This window comes from Ranitomeya imitator, chromosome 5 (assembly GCF_032444005.1).
Source record: "Ranitomeya imitator isolate aRanImi1 chromosome 5, aRanImi1.pri, whole genome shotgun sequence".
Lineage (NCBI taxonomy): Eukaryota > Metazoa > Chordata > Amphibia > Anura > Dendrobatidae > Ranitomeya > Ranitomeya imitator.
The window spans coordinates 291,986,876-292,001,179 of NC_091286.1; the positions used below are offsets into that span (position 1 = coordinate 291,986,876).

Genomic DNA, 14,304 nt, shown 5'->3' on the forward strand with positions numbered 1-14,304 from the left:
TGGAGAGGGCCCATAGGGTCCCAACAAGACCTCTTCCCCCTGGAACTCCACCCCGACCCTTCCTGGCACGTCTTCTCAACTGTAGAGACAGAGATGCTATTCTTCGTCTGGCGCGACAGAAGGGCCCTATTAAATTCAACAATGCTACCATATCGATTTTTCCGGATTTTTCCATGGAACTCCAAAAACAGCGAGCGCGGTTCATGGACATCAAGAAACAACTTAGAGATAAGAGTATCATTTATTCCATGCTTTATCCGGCTCGACTGCGCATTGTTCATGATGGTTCCACCTTATTCTTCACGGATCCAGCGGAGGCGGCCGAATGGTTGCGGTCTCACAGGGTGTCTAATGTGAAAGACTCCTAATTTATGCTCCTTGTCCAATGGTAACATAAACGGAGCTCTCTAAGTGGGTGCTAAGGTTGTTAACAATACCGGACGCTGGATTCAGTGAGGGTATCCCCTTTTATATTTGACTGTAGGAGTACAGGATCTTACTCCTCTACTGTTCAGTTTTTGTTAAATTGTTTTTTTCTTCTGTTAGATTTAATTAGTTTTAGTAGGTGTTTGGGTAAGAACCGCCTCCAAAGCCATTATGACTTCCCATGCGTAATCAGCGGACTTTTCTCACCATCAATGCATACCATGTTTTTAATGGCTAGATATGGGGTCTGAGTTGATATGTATGACATGGAACATTCGGGGTATTAAATCACCCCGGAAGAAAATCAAGGTGTTCTCCCAAATTAGACGATATCATCCTCATATTGTGGCCCTGGTAGAGACACATCTAACTAGAGATACAGCCAGAGGTGTACAGAAACCATGGGTACAGTGGTATGCTCACGCGTTTCACACTAGTTACTCGAGAGGGGTGTCACTATTAATACACAAAGACGTCCAATGGGAGGCCCAGACGACTCGGCGAGATCTAGAGGGACGTTTTGTTTTTGTCCATGCATTAATTAATTCCCGCGAATACGTCATACTATGCATATATAACCCCCCCCCAGCTAATACTTCAGTACTTAAGATGGCAATGAGCTTTGTGTTAAGCTACCCGGACGCACATGTTATTTGTATGGGTGACTTCAACTTAGTTATGGACAGTAATTTAGATAGAATGCGATTGGGAGATGGGTCGCCTGGGGAATCTTTGTCCTCTTCCTCTTCTTCGACCCCGACTCAGTTAACATTGTTCATGGAAGGTAGCGGCTGGATAGATCTATGGAGGATTCATCTCCCCGGGGAGAGGGGATATACCTGCCACTCATCCACTAGAAGTTCCCTTTCTCGCATAGATTATATCTTCGGATCTGGTGACCTGGTGCGGTGGGTGGATAGTGTGGAACACGGTAATAGAGGGGCCTCGGATCATAGTCCGATTATTCTTAAACTTGTGTTTGGGACGTTAAATAATGGTAGAGTATGGAAATTGAATCCCTTTTGGCTTAAACTAATAGATTCGGACAATAGGACAGTTGACCAGCTGAACTGCTTCATTCAGTCCCACTCAGAACTTCAGAATATTAACTTATTTTGGGATACACTTAAGGCATATCTGAGGGGTTGTCTGTCTTCTACGATCTCATACATTAAAAGGGTAACATCGAGGGAGGACGATGAGATTGAACAACGTTTGAGAGATGCTGAGGCAACATATACAGCTGACCAGACTAATGATAATAGGGTTGAGTGGTTGACTCTGCAAAGATTATACACCCAACACATAGACACCAAGTCTAAGGCCGGCGTCACACACAGCGTAAAACAATACGGTCCGTATATTACGGCCGTAATACGCTGAAAAGTCCCGAAAAAAGTGGTCCGTAGCTCCTCCGTAGGCAGGGTGTGTCGGCGTTTTTTGCGCATGGCATCCTCCGTATGTAATCCGTATGGCATCCGTACTGCGTGGTTTTCTCGCAGGCTAGCAAAACCAACATACCGCTATAGAAGTGATCCATGTGTCCCAAAAAGAAAAGAAAATATATATATACTGTCTATATATATATATATGTGTGTGTGTGTGTCAGTAGACACATATATTAGAGAGAAAAGCCGGTAATTCAGTGCGGTGTACAGTAAAATCACACTGACAGCTTACAGTAGAATAGGTAGAATAAATGTGTACACATAGAATAGGTATATATATATATATATATGTCAGTAAGACACATATATGTATATATATTAATATTTATTCCAGCGCTATACAGCTTGAAAGCCGGTAATTCCAATACCGGCTTTTTCTTTCTCCTTCCTAAAACCCGACATGATTTGAGACATGGTTTACATACAGTAAACCATGTCTTCTCTCCATTTTTTTTGCAGATTCCACACTACTAATGTCAGTAGTGTGTATCTGCAAAATTTGGCCGTTCTAGCTCTTAAAATAAAGGGTTAAATGGCGGAAAAAATTGGCGTGGGCTCCCGCGCAATTTTCTCCGCCAGAGTAGTAAAGCCAGTGACTGAGGGCAGATATTAATAGCCTGGAGAGGGTCCACGGTTATTGGCCCCCCCCTGGCTAAAAATATCTGCCCCCAGCCACCCCAGAAAAGGCACATCTGGAAGATGCGCCTATTCTGGCACTTGGCCACTCTCTTCCCATTCCCGTGTAGCGGTGGGATATGGGGTAATGAAGGGTTAATGCCACCTTGCTATTGTAAGGTGACATTAAGCCTAATTAATAATGGAGAGGCGTCAATTATGACACCTATCCATTATTAATCCAATTGTAGTGAAGGGTTAAATAAAACACAAACACATTATTTAAAATTATTTTAATGAAATAAAAACAATGGTTGTTGCAGTATTTTATTCAACGCCCAATCCAGTCACTGAAGACCCTCGTTCTGTGAGTAAAAAAACATAATAAACCAACAATATACTTACCCTCCGCAGATCTGTAACGTCCAACGATGTAAATCCTTCTGAAGGGGTTAAAACATTTTGCAGCAAGGAGCTGTGCTAATGCAGGCTGCTCCTCGCTGCAAAACCCCAGGGAATGAAGCTAAAAATAGATCAAGGATCTATATTTAGCTTTATTTGCGGTGAGGCGCCCTCTGCTGGCTGTTCATAGATCGTGGGAAATTACCTAGAAAGCTCCCTGGCTTTCTAGGTAATTTCCCACGATCTATGAACAGCCAGCAGAGGGCGCCTCACCGCAAATAAAGCTAAATATAGATCCTTGATCTATTTTTAGCCTCATTCCCTGGGGTTTTGCAGCGAGGAGCAGCCTGCATTAGCACAGCTCCTTGCTGCAAAATGTTTTAACCCCTTCAGAAGGATTTACATCGTTGGACGTTACAGATCTGCGGAGGGTAAGTATATTGTTGGTTTATTATGTTTTTTTACTCACAGAACGAGGGTCTTCAGTGACTGGATTGGGCGTTGAATAAAATACTGCAACAACCATTGTTTTTATTTCATTAAAATAATTTTAAATAATGTGTTTGTGTTTTATTTAACCCTTCACTACAATTGGATTAATAATGGATAGGTGTCATAATTGACGCCTCTCCATTATTAATTAGGCTTAATGTCACCTTACAATAGCAAGGTGGCATTAACCCTTCATTACCCCATATCCCACCGCTACACGGGAATGGGAAGAGAGTGGCCAAGTGCCAGAATAGGCGCATCTTCCAGATGTGCCTTTTCTGGGGTGGCTGGGGGCAGATATTTTTAGCCAGGGGGGGGCCAATAACCGTGGACCTTCTCCAGGCTATTAATATCTGCCCTCAGTCACTGGCTTTACTACTCTGGCGGAGAAAATTGCGCGGGAGCCCACGCCAATTTTTTCCGCCATTTAACCCTTTATTTTAAGAGCTAGAACGGCCAAATTTTGCAGATACACACTACTGACATTAGTAGTGTGGAATCTGCAAAAAAAATGGAGAGAAGACATGGTTTACTGTATGTAAACCATGTCTCAAATCATGTCGGGTTTTAGGAAGGAGAAAGAAAAAGCCGGTATTGGAATTACCGGCTTTCAAGCTGTATAGCGCTGGAATAAATATTAATATATATACATATATGTGTCTCACTGACATATATATATACCTATTCTATGTGTACACATTTATTCTACCTATTGGACTGTAAGCTGTCAGTGTGATTTTACTGTACACCGCACTGAATTGCCGGCTTTTCTCTCTAACAGCGCTGCGTATTTCTCGCAAGTCACACTGCTTGTCCGTGTGTAATCCGTATTTTTCACGCTTCCATAGACTTTCATTGGCGTATTTCTTGCGCAGTACGGTGACAAACGCAGCATGCTGCGATTTTGTACGGCCGTAGAAAGCCGTATAATACTGATCAGTAAAATACGGCAAATAGGAGCAGGGGCATAGAGAATAATTGTGCCGTATTTTTTGCGAGTTTTACGGACGTAGATTCTGCGCTCTTACGTCCGTAAAACTCGCAAGTGTGACGCCGGCCTAAACGTAAGTTATTTTTTACGCGACAATCGTACTTTGAAATGGGGAATCAAGCGGGGAAATTTCTGGCCTACTTGGTGCGTCAACATAATACATCTAACATGATATTGCAAATTCGCTCACCGGACGGCTCATTGAATTCCACTACTGAGGGAATACTACAATGTTTTTATAACTATTATAAGGGGCTGTATGAATCTAAGAGCGGTTTTGATGTTTCCGATTGTCTGGGATATTTGTCCGATATAACACTCCCTGTGCTGAGTTCCGCCCAGCAGACCTTTATGGACGCTGAATTTACCCTGGAGGAAGTGGAGCAAGCTATAACAGACATGGCCTCTGGAAGGGCTCCTGGGCCAGATGGCTTCCCTGTAGAGTTGTATAGGAAATACCGGGGGATACTGGCTCCGCTTCTACTGAAAGTATTTAAAGAGATATGGAAGGGAGGGTGTCTACCAGATACTTTTTACGAGGCACATATCATTGTACTTAAGAAGGAGGGGAAAGATCCTTTGGAATGCGGATCCTATCGTCCTATATCCTTGGTAAATGTGGATTATAAGATCCTAACCAAGATACTGGCTACCAGGCTGAACTCCATTATATTAGATATTATACATCCAGATCAAACGGGCTTTATGCCCGGTAAGAACACCTCTATAAACATTAGACGGGTCCAGTCGGTGATTCAGTACAGTTCTTTGTTACCAGACAATGCCTGGGCATTGGCATCACTGAACGCAGCCAAGGCATTCGACTCACTTGAATGGCCCTTTTTGTCCGCTTGTCTGCAGAAATATGGCTTTGGGGAGAAATTTTTGAAATGGGTTGGTGTGTTATATCTGAAACCCAAAGCCCGTATAGTTATTAACGGCTCTATGTCTGAACCTTTTTCACTATATAGGGGAACTCGTCAAGGGTGCCCCCTCTCTCCGGCCCTATTTGCTTTAGCAATAGAGGCATTAGCTGTGCGCTTGCGTTCAACTTCTGGTATTGATGGTGTTAAGATAGCGGACCGCACTGACATCATTGGTTTGTATGCTGATGATATGATAATATTTATGGATAGGGCAGAAGAAACGTTGCCAAAAATAATTGCTACCATAGATAAATTTAGTGGGTTCTCGGGCCTATATATTAATTGGGATAAATCTGCCCTATTACCTTTATCTCAACACCCAGCACCCAGTCTTAGTACTCTTTCTTTACTGCCCATAGTGTCCAAATTTAAGTACCTGGGCATCTACATGTCCCAATGCAGTGGGTTGGACCTACAGCTCAATGTTCTACCCCTGTTGGAATACACTAAACTGAAATTTGCATCTTGGAGTAAGCTTCCATTGTCCGTAGCAGGCCGCATTAATCTTATAAAAATGATTTTGCTCCCTAAATTCAACTATTGTCTTCAACATAGTGCAGTAACCATACCAAAATTCTTCTTTACCAGTTTAAATTCTCACGTTACTTCATTTGTGTGGGGGAAAGGCAGGCCCAAGCTCAAACTGACTACTCTGCAAAGACCTAAACAGGAGGGAGGAGCGGCACTGCCAGATTTCTTTTTATATTATTTGGCGGGACAGGCTAAAGCATTATGTAAATGGATGCCTCATAACTATCTCCCTAATTCTGAAAATCACTTAGTTAGTTCTGTTGGTGCTAAGTGTCCGCTGGGTCTTTTGGAATCGGGAAAAATAAGTGCTCCTGGTTTGCTGCCCATGATTCGATTGGCGAGATCCACTTGGAAGAAAATTAGGAAAGTTACTGGATTTGGGGACATTGTAGCCGAGATGCCTTTGTGGGATAACAGTTATTTTCCGATGTTAGTGAATCACCCATCTACAAAATTTTGGGTTTCCTACGGGGTTCTTTTGATGGGAGATTTATATGACCAGGGGGTTTTTATGTCCTTTGAACAACTACAAGATAAATATGACCTTCTAAGATCTCAATTTTTTCAATACCTGCAACTCAGATCTGCCGTTCAGTCATTTGTCAGGAATGAGGGGATGAACCGTAACATCTCCTCTTTGCCTCTGATAGGTATTCTTAAGTCCCAGGGCCCTCAAGGTCTTATCTCGTCCCTATATACATATCTGCTATCAGCGGGAACGAACTCTGTTGTGGATTCGGTGAGAGGCAAATGGGAGGGGCTTTTTCCTGATATGCAAAGTGAGGAATGGGAGGATATTTTGGAATCACCCCTCAGAGTCTCCCCATCAGCCAATAATAAGATGACCCAATTATATATAATCCACCAGTCATATTTGACTCCATTGAGACTTTGTCGGATGGGTCGATACTCGACGTCGGAATGTTTGCGTTGCCACTCACCTGACGCTGATTTTGCACACATGATATGGCAGTGCCCCATAGTCTCTCATTACTGGAAGGAGGTGACGTCATTATTAGCTTCAATACTATCAATTCCAATTCCTCTTGAACCCTTAATTTGCCTGTTTGGAGTGTGGGACGAGGAGGCCTGGGAACACTATACGGGGATTTTTCTACGAGAAACACTTTTCTTGGCAAGGAAGTTGCTAGCTATGCGGTGGATGGGGAATTCACCCCCCTCCGTTAGGTCCTGGATTGAACTGGTGAATACAGTCGTCCCCTATGAGCGTACTCTTTACCAAAATAGGGGCTGCCCGCATAAGTTCAGCAAAATTTGGGATAGATGGAATGCCTCTCATCTCACTCTGTGACCTGATTAAATGGGAGAAATGTGGTTTACCTGGTCCTTTGATCTGCAAATATTGCACAATGGGAAAAGAACAAGATAAATAATGTATTTGGCTTTGGTCAAGTGGCGGTGTAGAAGCTTTGGAGGTTTAGTTGGGTTGTAGTTTAAGAACCCTATGTTCTGACTGTTTTTCTAAAAGTAAAATGATTGACATATGTATGTTCTGTCCTTTTCAATCCCTGTAATGTAACCACGCAGATTAATGACAAGGACAAATATGTATGCTGTAATTTTATTCTATGTTTAATAAATAAACGAATTTAAAAAAAAAAAAAGAGTTAAGTCAGTCTGACATAGATTTCCAAAGTAAGTATACCTGCCTCATTAAGTTGAAGTCATCTATGTAGTTATGTATGCAGTTTGTGTTGTGAAATCTAGATACAGATCAACTATAAATTCAGCTCTGAGGCCTCTAGAAACACTAAGGATCTTTTTTATTAAACATTTCCCTTGTTTTCACATTAAAAAAACGAGAAACAAACACCTATCCGCTTTTCACTGTGTTGTTTTTTTTAACACCCTACCCCAATGTCAAGGCGCACTGTCTCATATTTCAGTACAAAATATTCAATATTTAGGTTTTTTTATTGTTCAATTAGTGTCCAGATAAAGATTTAAGTAAAAGACTAAGCGGACTTAAGCAAGATCCAAAGACAGGCAGAGTTTACAAGTGTGAAGAATGGGATCCTGCTCTAAAAGAGAAAAAGAAAGCTCTGGAAGGAGAAGAAGATGGGGAGGAAGAAGAGGAAGAAGAGCTGGAAGAGGTAACAGCATTCCAGTACAACAAATTACATTAGATAATCGTATTTTCTACTGATAACACCTGATTTTATCTATAAAATGTGAAAGCAAATGGACCGGCCTCAGGGTTGCACATATTGTTTTTGACCTTTCATATTTCAATCATCTAAGTTTTAATGAATCGTGTGGAAGTGTAATTGGCTTGCTTCGTGCAATCTAACATATACTGCCTGCTTAAAAAATATGTAGTTTTGGCTTTTTTAAGCATAGAAATCTAATTTTTTTTAAGATGCTGCACATGTTTTGTAAGCTAACATTTCCCATATTGTTTGTGAATCATCATGTATCTCACCTGAGACTTAACTTTTTTTTTCTTAATCCATGCATGGTAATTGTAGCAATCTCACATGATTGTGGCCTTCTCAGTGGTCCTTCAACAATTTGGGGGAAATTAATTTGTGCAGATTTGCTTTTATCCCATCCAAAACATTTTTCCACTAAGGCCTCGATCACACGTTCAGTATTTGGTCAGTATTTTACATCAGTATTTGTTCGCCAAAACCAGGAGTGGTTGATAAATACAAAAGTGGTGACGTGTGTTTAGTTTTCCTTTAATTGTTCCACTCCTGGTTTGGGCCTACAAATACTGATGTGAAATACTGACCATCAATATTTAACGTGTGCACGTAGCCTTAAAGGAGATGTCTCGAAATATTAAATAGTTAAAGTCACACTGTTCTTTGAAAATCAAGCAACTTTGCAATTTACCTCTTATTAAAAATCCTCTCCATTCTCAAGAACGGAGACATTTTTCATTTGATTGGGTACTGCTCATTGCCTTGGTTACTGGCCACTTCTGCAGTCTTTCAGTGGTTCCAAGGCAAGGAGTGAAGCGCTTTCAAGCTCTTCTGCATGCAGCATCACAAAGCGCACAGTTGAGATCCGCAGCACGACCATGCTACTAGTCTGAACTGTATACACAAAATAAGCAAATACCCTGTAGTAAGTGTGAGATTGCACTCACTAACGAGTAGGGGATTACTCGCTTGGCGCGGGATTCAAGCACACGGGCACGGTTTTTGAACACAAAAACAGTCCATATGGTTTATTATATACAGCATAAACCGCATCGTAAGCCAAGTTGCATATAACTGACTTACATGTAGTCCATTCTCTAACACAGCAAGATATGGTTAACTCATTATCTTCACATTAACAGGTTGCAGCAACTAATCATGCTGGTCCTCCTCTGACCAGTTGCCGTGGGTTACCACACAGTTCATATCACAACACAAGCACCAACAGTCTATGGTACCTTACGGGAGTTCCTGCTCCACCTGCTGACTCCTTGTCAGTCCTCTGGGAAAGCTGCCTCACAGGAATCACCAACTTGCCTGTGCGGCATATCTTAGTCAGTCCAGACCCATCGAAGGACGGTAGCTTCCCCAACAGTTTCACTGTGCGCTTTTCAGGGATCCGGTCCTACTCCCAGGACCTCCCAACACACAAGCGTGTGGCCTGTCCAGGTGCTATTCAGGACTCCGTCCAACACCCCAGGCATGTGACCTGTCCGGGTGCTATTCAGGACGGTAGTCCAAAACCCCAGGCCACCAGGTCTTAAACCCCACCATGTGCTCTTCAGGAAGCCTCCTCCCAGGTCTTCCAACACAGGCTTCAAACAGGAAACTCACAGACACCTGTGACCCACACCCTGGTCACATTATATACCTCTCACCACTCCCCTGGGTGGGAGTGTGAATGTGTGGCTAGTTTGCCCCGCCCATCTCACATAACTAGCCTAGTAAGTCTCCCTTATAACTACACAAACACTTGTGGGACTACAGGTCCCAAAACAACATTACATCAGACTTACCACGCAGACTCCCTCTGCAACACATATCGGCCATTCACAATTCTGCCAATCACTGTTTCACCACCATTATCACAACAAATATGCCTTAATGCATATCCCGAGGAGCACACACAGCACCCCCTAGCTGCCACAGGGGTCACTGCATCACATAAGTAAATGAATAAGTAGTAACAGTACATTGTAAAATGGACACCAGACAGGTCCTCAAGGAGAGATATGTATCATTGAGGCTGGTAGCCTCGGTGATGTAAGCCCAGAAAAGCAGGCTCCAGCACACATAATACTGAGAGAGTTAATTGGGAGTGTCAAGGGCTGGGTTTACGAGCAGTCAGCGAGATGGGTGGGACTGGTTGCTCACATATTCCCACCCTGGGGCATGTCATGGCAGATATAATGAAGTTCAGCTGTACCATTAGTGTTGGTGTATGCAAGGTGAAAAGACCTTGGATGTGTGGCTCAGGCTGTGCTAGAGGCTGAGTGAAGGTCTCAGGTTTGATTCCGTGCTATACATGTACTGTTTAGTTTCCGTTTTGGTTCTGTTATACCCTTTATACACAGAAGAGGCTGTTTTGTTACACTGGATGGTTTATTTACATTTAATTGACCGCACTTTTGTTTTGAACCAACGACCTTGATACTTGTGTGTGTACCAGCGTCTACCTGAGAGCCGATCCCTTACAATATATAAATAACATAGGGTCCTTGGTTAACACTGGCAGGTGTGTGACCAGTGTAGACCCCTTCCTGCTCTGCCATTATTATTATTATTTATTGTTATAGCGCCATTTATTCCATGACGCTTTACATGTAAGGAGGGGTATACATAATAATCAAGTACAATAATCTTAAACAATACAAGTCATAACTGGTACAGGAGGAGAGAGGACCCTGCCCGCGAAGGCTCACAATCTACAAGGGATGGGTGAGGATACAGTAGGTGAGGATAGAGCTGGTCATGCAGCGGTTTGGTCGATCGGTGGTTACTGCAGATTATCCATTCTTACCAAGTGAGGTGAACTACAAGAATTAGATTCCATCCCGATTGGGTGCCCCTTGTGGCTGTGGGATGGCTCTGACACTGTTTTGATCAAAATAGTTTTAACTAAGTACGGTACCTTATATTTTTACATGTACTATTACTATTTATTTACTGATTACAGGGAATTTGCTTATTTTTTTATCTTAGATTCTGTCTGTTAAATGGCCACAGTGTGAATGCGCACCTATTTATTCACTCATATGCTCCAGCTCAATTATTTGGGTTTTGTTTTAGTCTGACTTGTCAGTCATGATTGCACTGCCTTCCCTTGAAAGCAGGAAGATAAGAGGCAGTGTGCTCCTAGAAATAAATCGTGAGACAACCCTTTTAAGTTAAACAGTTAATCCACAGTGCCTATTAGTGGTATTCACATTGGTCAGGCAGAATCCTTTGTCATCAGCTGTTTAACATTGCCCACAGGGAAAGCATTAGTGAAAGTTATTAGGTGTCCTGTTCTGTTTAGGAAGAAGAATTTGACAGTTTAAAAGAAGTCTTAAACCAGCTTGTGTGCAGACCTGAAGACTTCCCAGAAAATGCCGACGAGCGCATATGGTTATACAAAGACACCCTTTTGCGGCCCGTAGAGGTGAGACACTCAGTGTTTATGTATTACTAATAACCCCTATGTATTTGAAGTGACTTTATCACCTCGATTTTTTTTCTTCAGAATAGATGCTAAAACAAATCCTATAGTTCTTTTTTTCTGATTGTATTTTCTTTATTCTGTTTTCTATACATAACACATGGGCCATAGGAAATATTAGACTAGAGATATTCATTGACTTCTATGGGAGAGTTGTCCATGTGTGCTTTGGGACCTGTGCAGAAGTTATGATGCATGGGGAGAGGTGAATGGTGAATCCAGGTTTTAATGTAACTGGTCTATGATGATAATGAGATGACATCTAAAGGGGCATTTACACCGCGAGGATTGTTAAAAACACATGTTTAGCAATTATTTAGCAGTGTAAACAGGCTGCTGGTCACCTGATGAATGAGCAAAACCCTCATTCATCAGGTAAAGCGATCTTTTATGCAATGTTAAATATCATCATTCTCGGTAGTGCATCGTCCTATGTGAACAGGACTCGCACTGCCGATACGAATGGCTGTCTGTGCTTACTAAACAATCTAGTATAGCCTGCTCAGTGTACTTCTTTTACTTTGTTCTGCCTGTGTAAACAGGCATTTTAACAACTGCCGCTTAGTAAAAGTTTACAGATCGGAGGTTGTAGTGTGTGCCGCCATTTGGTCTATTTTAAATGTACCGTTAGAAGTGATCTCTATACATCAGAGATTATGGGTATCAGCTGACTGTAAAAACTGCAAGGTTTCAGGATCTTAATGTATATATTGATGTGAAAAATTAGAGAAATCACCAGAAGTAAAAAAAAAAGTTAAATAAAAGCAATTGGTCGTTCAATTTAAAGAGGACCTGTCACTTGCCGTATATTTGTAATTTTGTTGTACCTGGTGTAGATTCCACTATTTTCCTGAATCTTGCAGTGTTTTCATTTCGTTCCTACTCCCCTTTCCAGAGATATTGTTCTCTCTTCCCTGTACCTAAATCTAGTATTGTTAGACAAGTGGAGGTGGTCCTCAACCATTCTGTATTGGTTCATTCTTGATGACTGCACCCAGATGGGTTTCTATACAGGGAAGAGGTGGCACATCTCAGGAATGGAGTGGAGCAGGAACAAGGCTGGGGTGAGAATAGCAGTCACACGAACGCTAGTCACAGGGGTAATGTAATGTTACGTGATTGTAATTATATGTAAATGTCTCATTGTTTGATGTTATATTTCCAACTTGAGATACTTGCTGAATATGAGAGTCAATTATTTCTTGGATTGTCTCATTGTTTTAAAATGGACCTGATATTCACAGTAAGCGAAAGAAAATGGATGTGCGTACAAATGTGAACTACGTGATCTTCCCTGTTAGATGTAGAGACTTGAATTATAGATCCTTTAAATTAAAAGAAATTCATTGTTGGGTAGACTAAACGATTGCTGATACAATTCTGTCCTTTCCACATTTTCTTTGCTGGTTAAACCAGGATCTCATGATCGATCACGACCCCCAGTACCTCATAGAACTTGATGGAAATAAGAAATCCGATGAACTCATTCTGGTAAGTTTCTACCATTATATGTTAAATTATACTGTTTGTAAAATTGCAGAAAAAGGGATTTTTCCTTGATTTGTGAACTCTGTACAAGTAAATAGAGTCATGGCTCTCTGTGGCAGTCAACCTCTTCCACAACAACTCGCCCAACCAAACTTTTATGGACATACGTATGTACTGGGGCACAGACATTCTTGAAGAGAAATAGGTCTTCCCAAAACTGTTCCCACAAAGATGAAAGCATATACTTGGCCAAAATGTCTTGATATACTGAATAATTAAAACTTGTTCCCACTGTAACTAAAAAGCCTAGGCCAATGCTTGAAAAACAACCCCATAGCATTACCCTTCCTCCACCGAACTTTACAGTTGGGATAAAGCAGTCAGGCAAGTAATGTTTTCCTGGTAGTCAACAAACTCAGACTTGTCCATCAGTCTGCCAGATATAGATGCATAGTTTGCCACATAATATGTTTCCAATGCTTGACTCCAGTGGCGGCGTGCCTTACATCACGTTTTACTTGGTGGTCTATCCAGCTGCTTGGCTATGGAAGCCCATGCTATGAAGCTCCCTGCTCACCGTTTAGTTCTGGTATTAAAGCCATAGGAGGTTTGGAGCTCGGCGGTTCTTGACTCCACAGAGTTTTGGTGACTACTACGCACCTCAGCACTCGGTGACCTCGCTATGGAACTTTCTGTGGTCTGTCACTTCATGGCAGAGTTTCTTTTTCCTAAACACTGAATAGGCTCCGCGCCCTGCTGCTCTTGTCTCTCTTGTATGTGCGACAGCGGAACAGCACGGCCGATGAGAGTCCATTGTGCGTATGGAGTGCCCTGCCTGCTGAGCCTTGGGGTTCACTAAGTTCATTTCTCCTGTGATCAGATTCGGGTCATAGACATGACAGAGTGAGGAGTTCATGGCTGAGCAGCAGTGTATAATAGACAACTGGGGCCTGCTTCATGCTGAATCAGATGGGATTTTTAACAACCAGCTTGGTAGAACCATTGAGAACCAGCTGAATCCAACCCCGCTGTGACTGCAGGAGGGCCTGGTGGAAAAATGGTGGGGTGCGGCAGAGCAGGAGGGCCCATCAGTGATTAATGGTGGTGTTCTGATAAATCTAAGCTACTGTATGATTTTATAAGTGTACTAATAGAGGTAAAATAATTGTGCTTACTCTCATCAGTCTGTTTTATCTCGGCTGGAGTCTCTGGGACTTCGTCATGGGGCTGTTGTAATGAAACTTTCCAGCTATGAGGAGGAGGAGTCCATGGAAGGCCTGGAAGGTGTAAGTAGCTGAATGTATTTCTGGATGCTACAAAATAAAAATAAAACACTTTG

The 14,304-nt window shown here is 42.2% G+C and overlaps 1 protein-coding gene across 3 annotated transcripts in view; it reads left to right on the forward strand.

The window, feature by feature from the left end:
* Positions 1-14,304, forward strand: part of AK9 (adenylate kinase 9) — a 234,122-nt gene that overhangs the window by 114,614 nt on the left and 105,204 nt on the right. For all 3 annotated transcript variants that reach the window (XM_069726227.1, XM_069726228.1, XM_069726229.1), the window contains 4 exons: positions 7,781-7,945; positions 11,298-11,420; positions 12,894-12,968; positions 14,150-14,251. In XM_069726227.1, the coding sequence (XP_069582328.1) occupies positions 7,781-7,945; positions 11,298-11,420; positions 12,894-12,968; positions 14,150-14,251 (465 nt within the window). The remainder of the gene's footprint in view (positions 1-7,780; positions 7,946-11,297; positions 11,421-12,893; positions 12,969-14,149; positions 14,252-14,304) is intronic.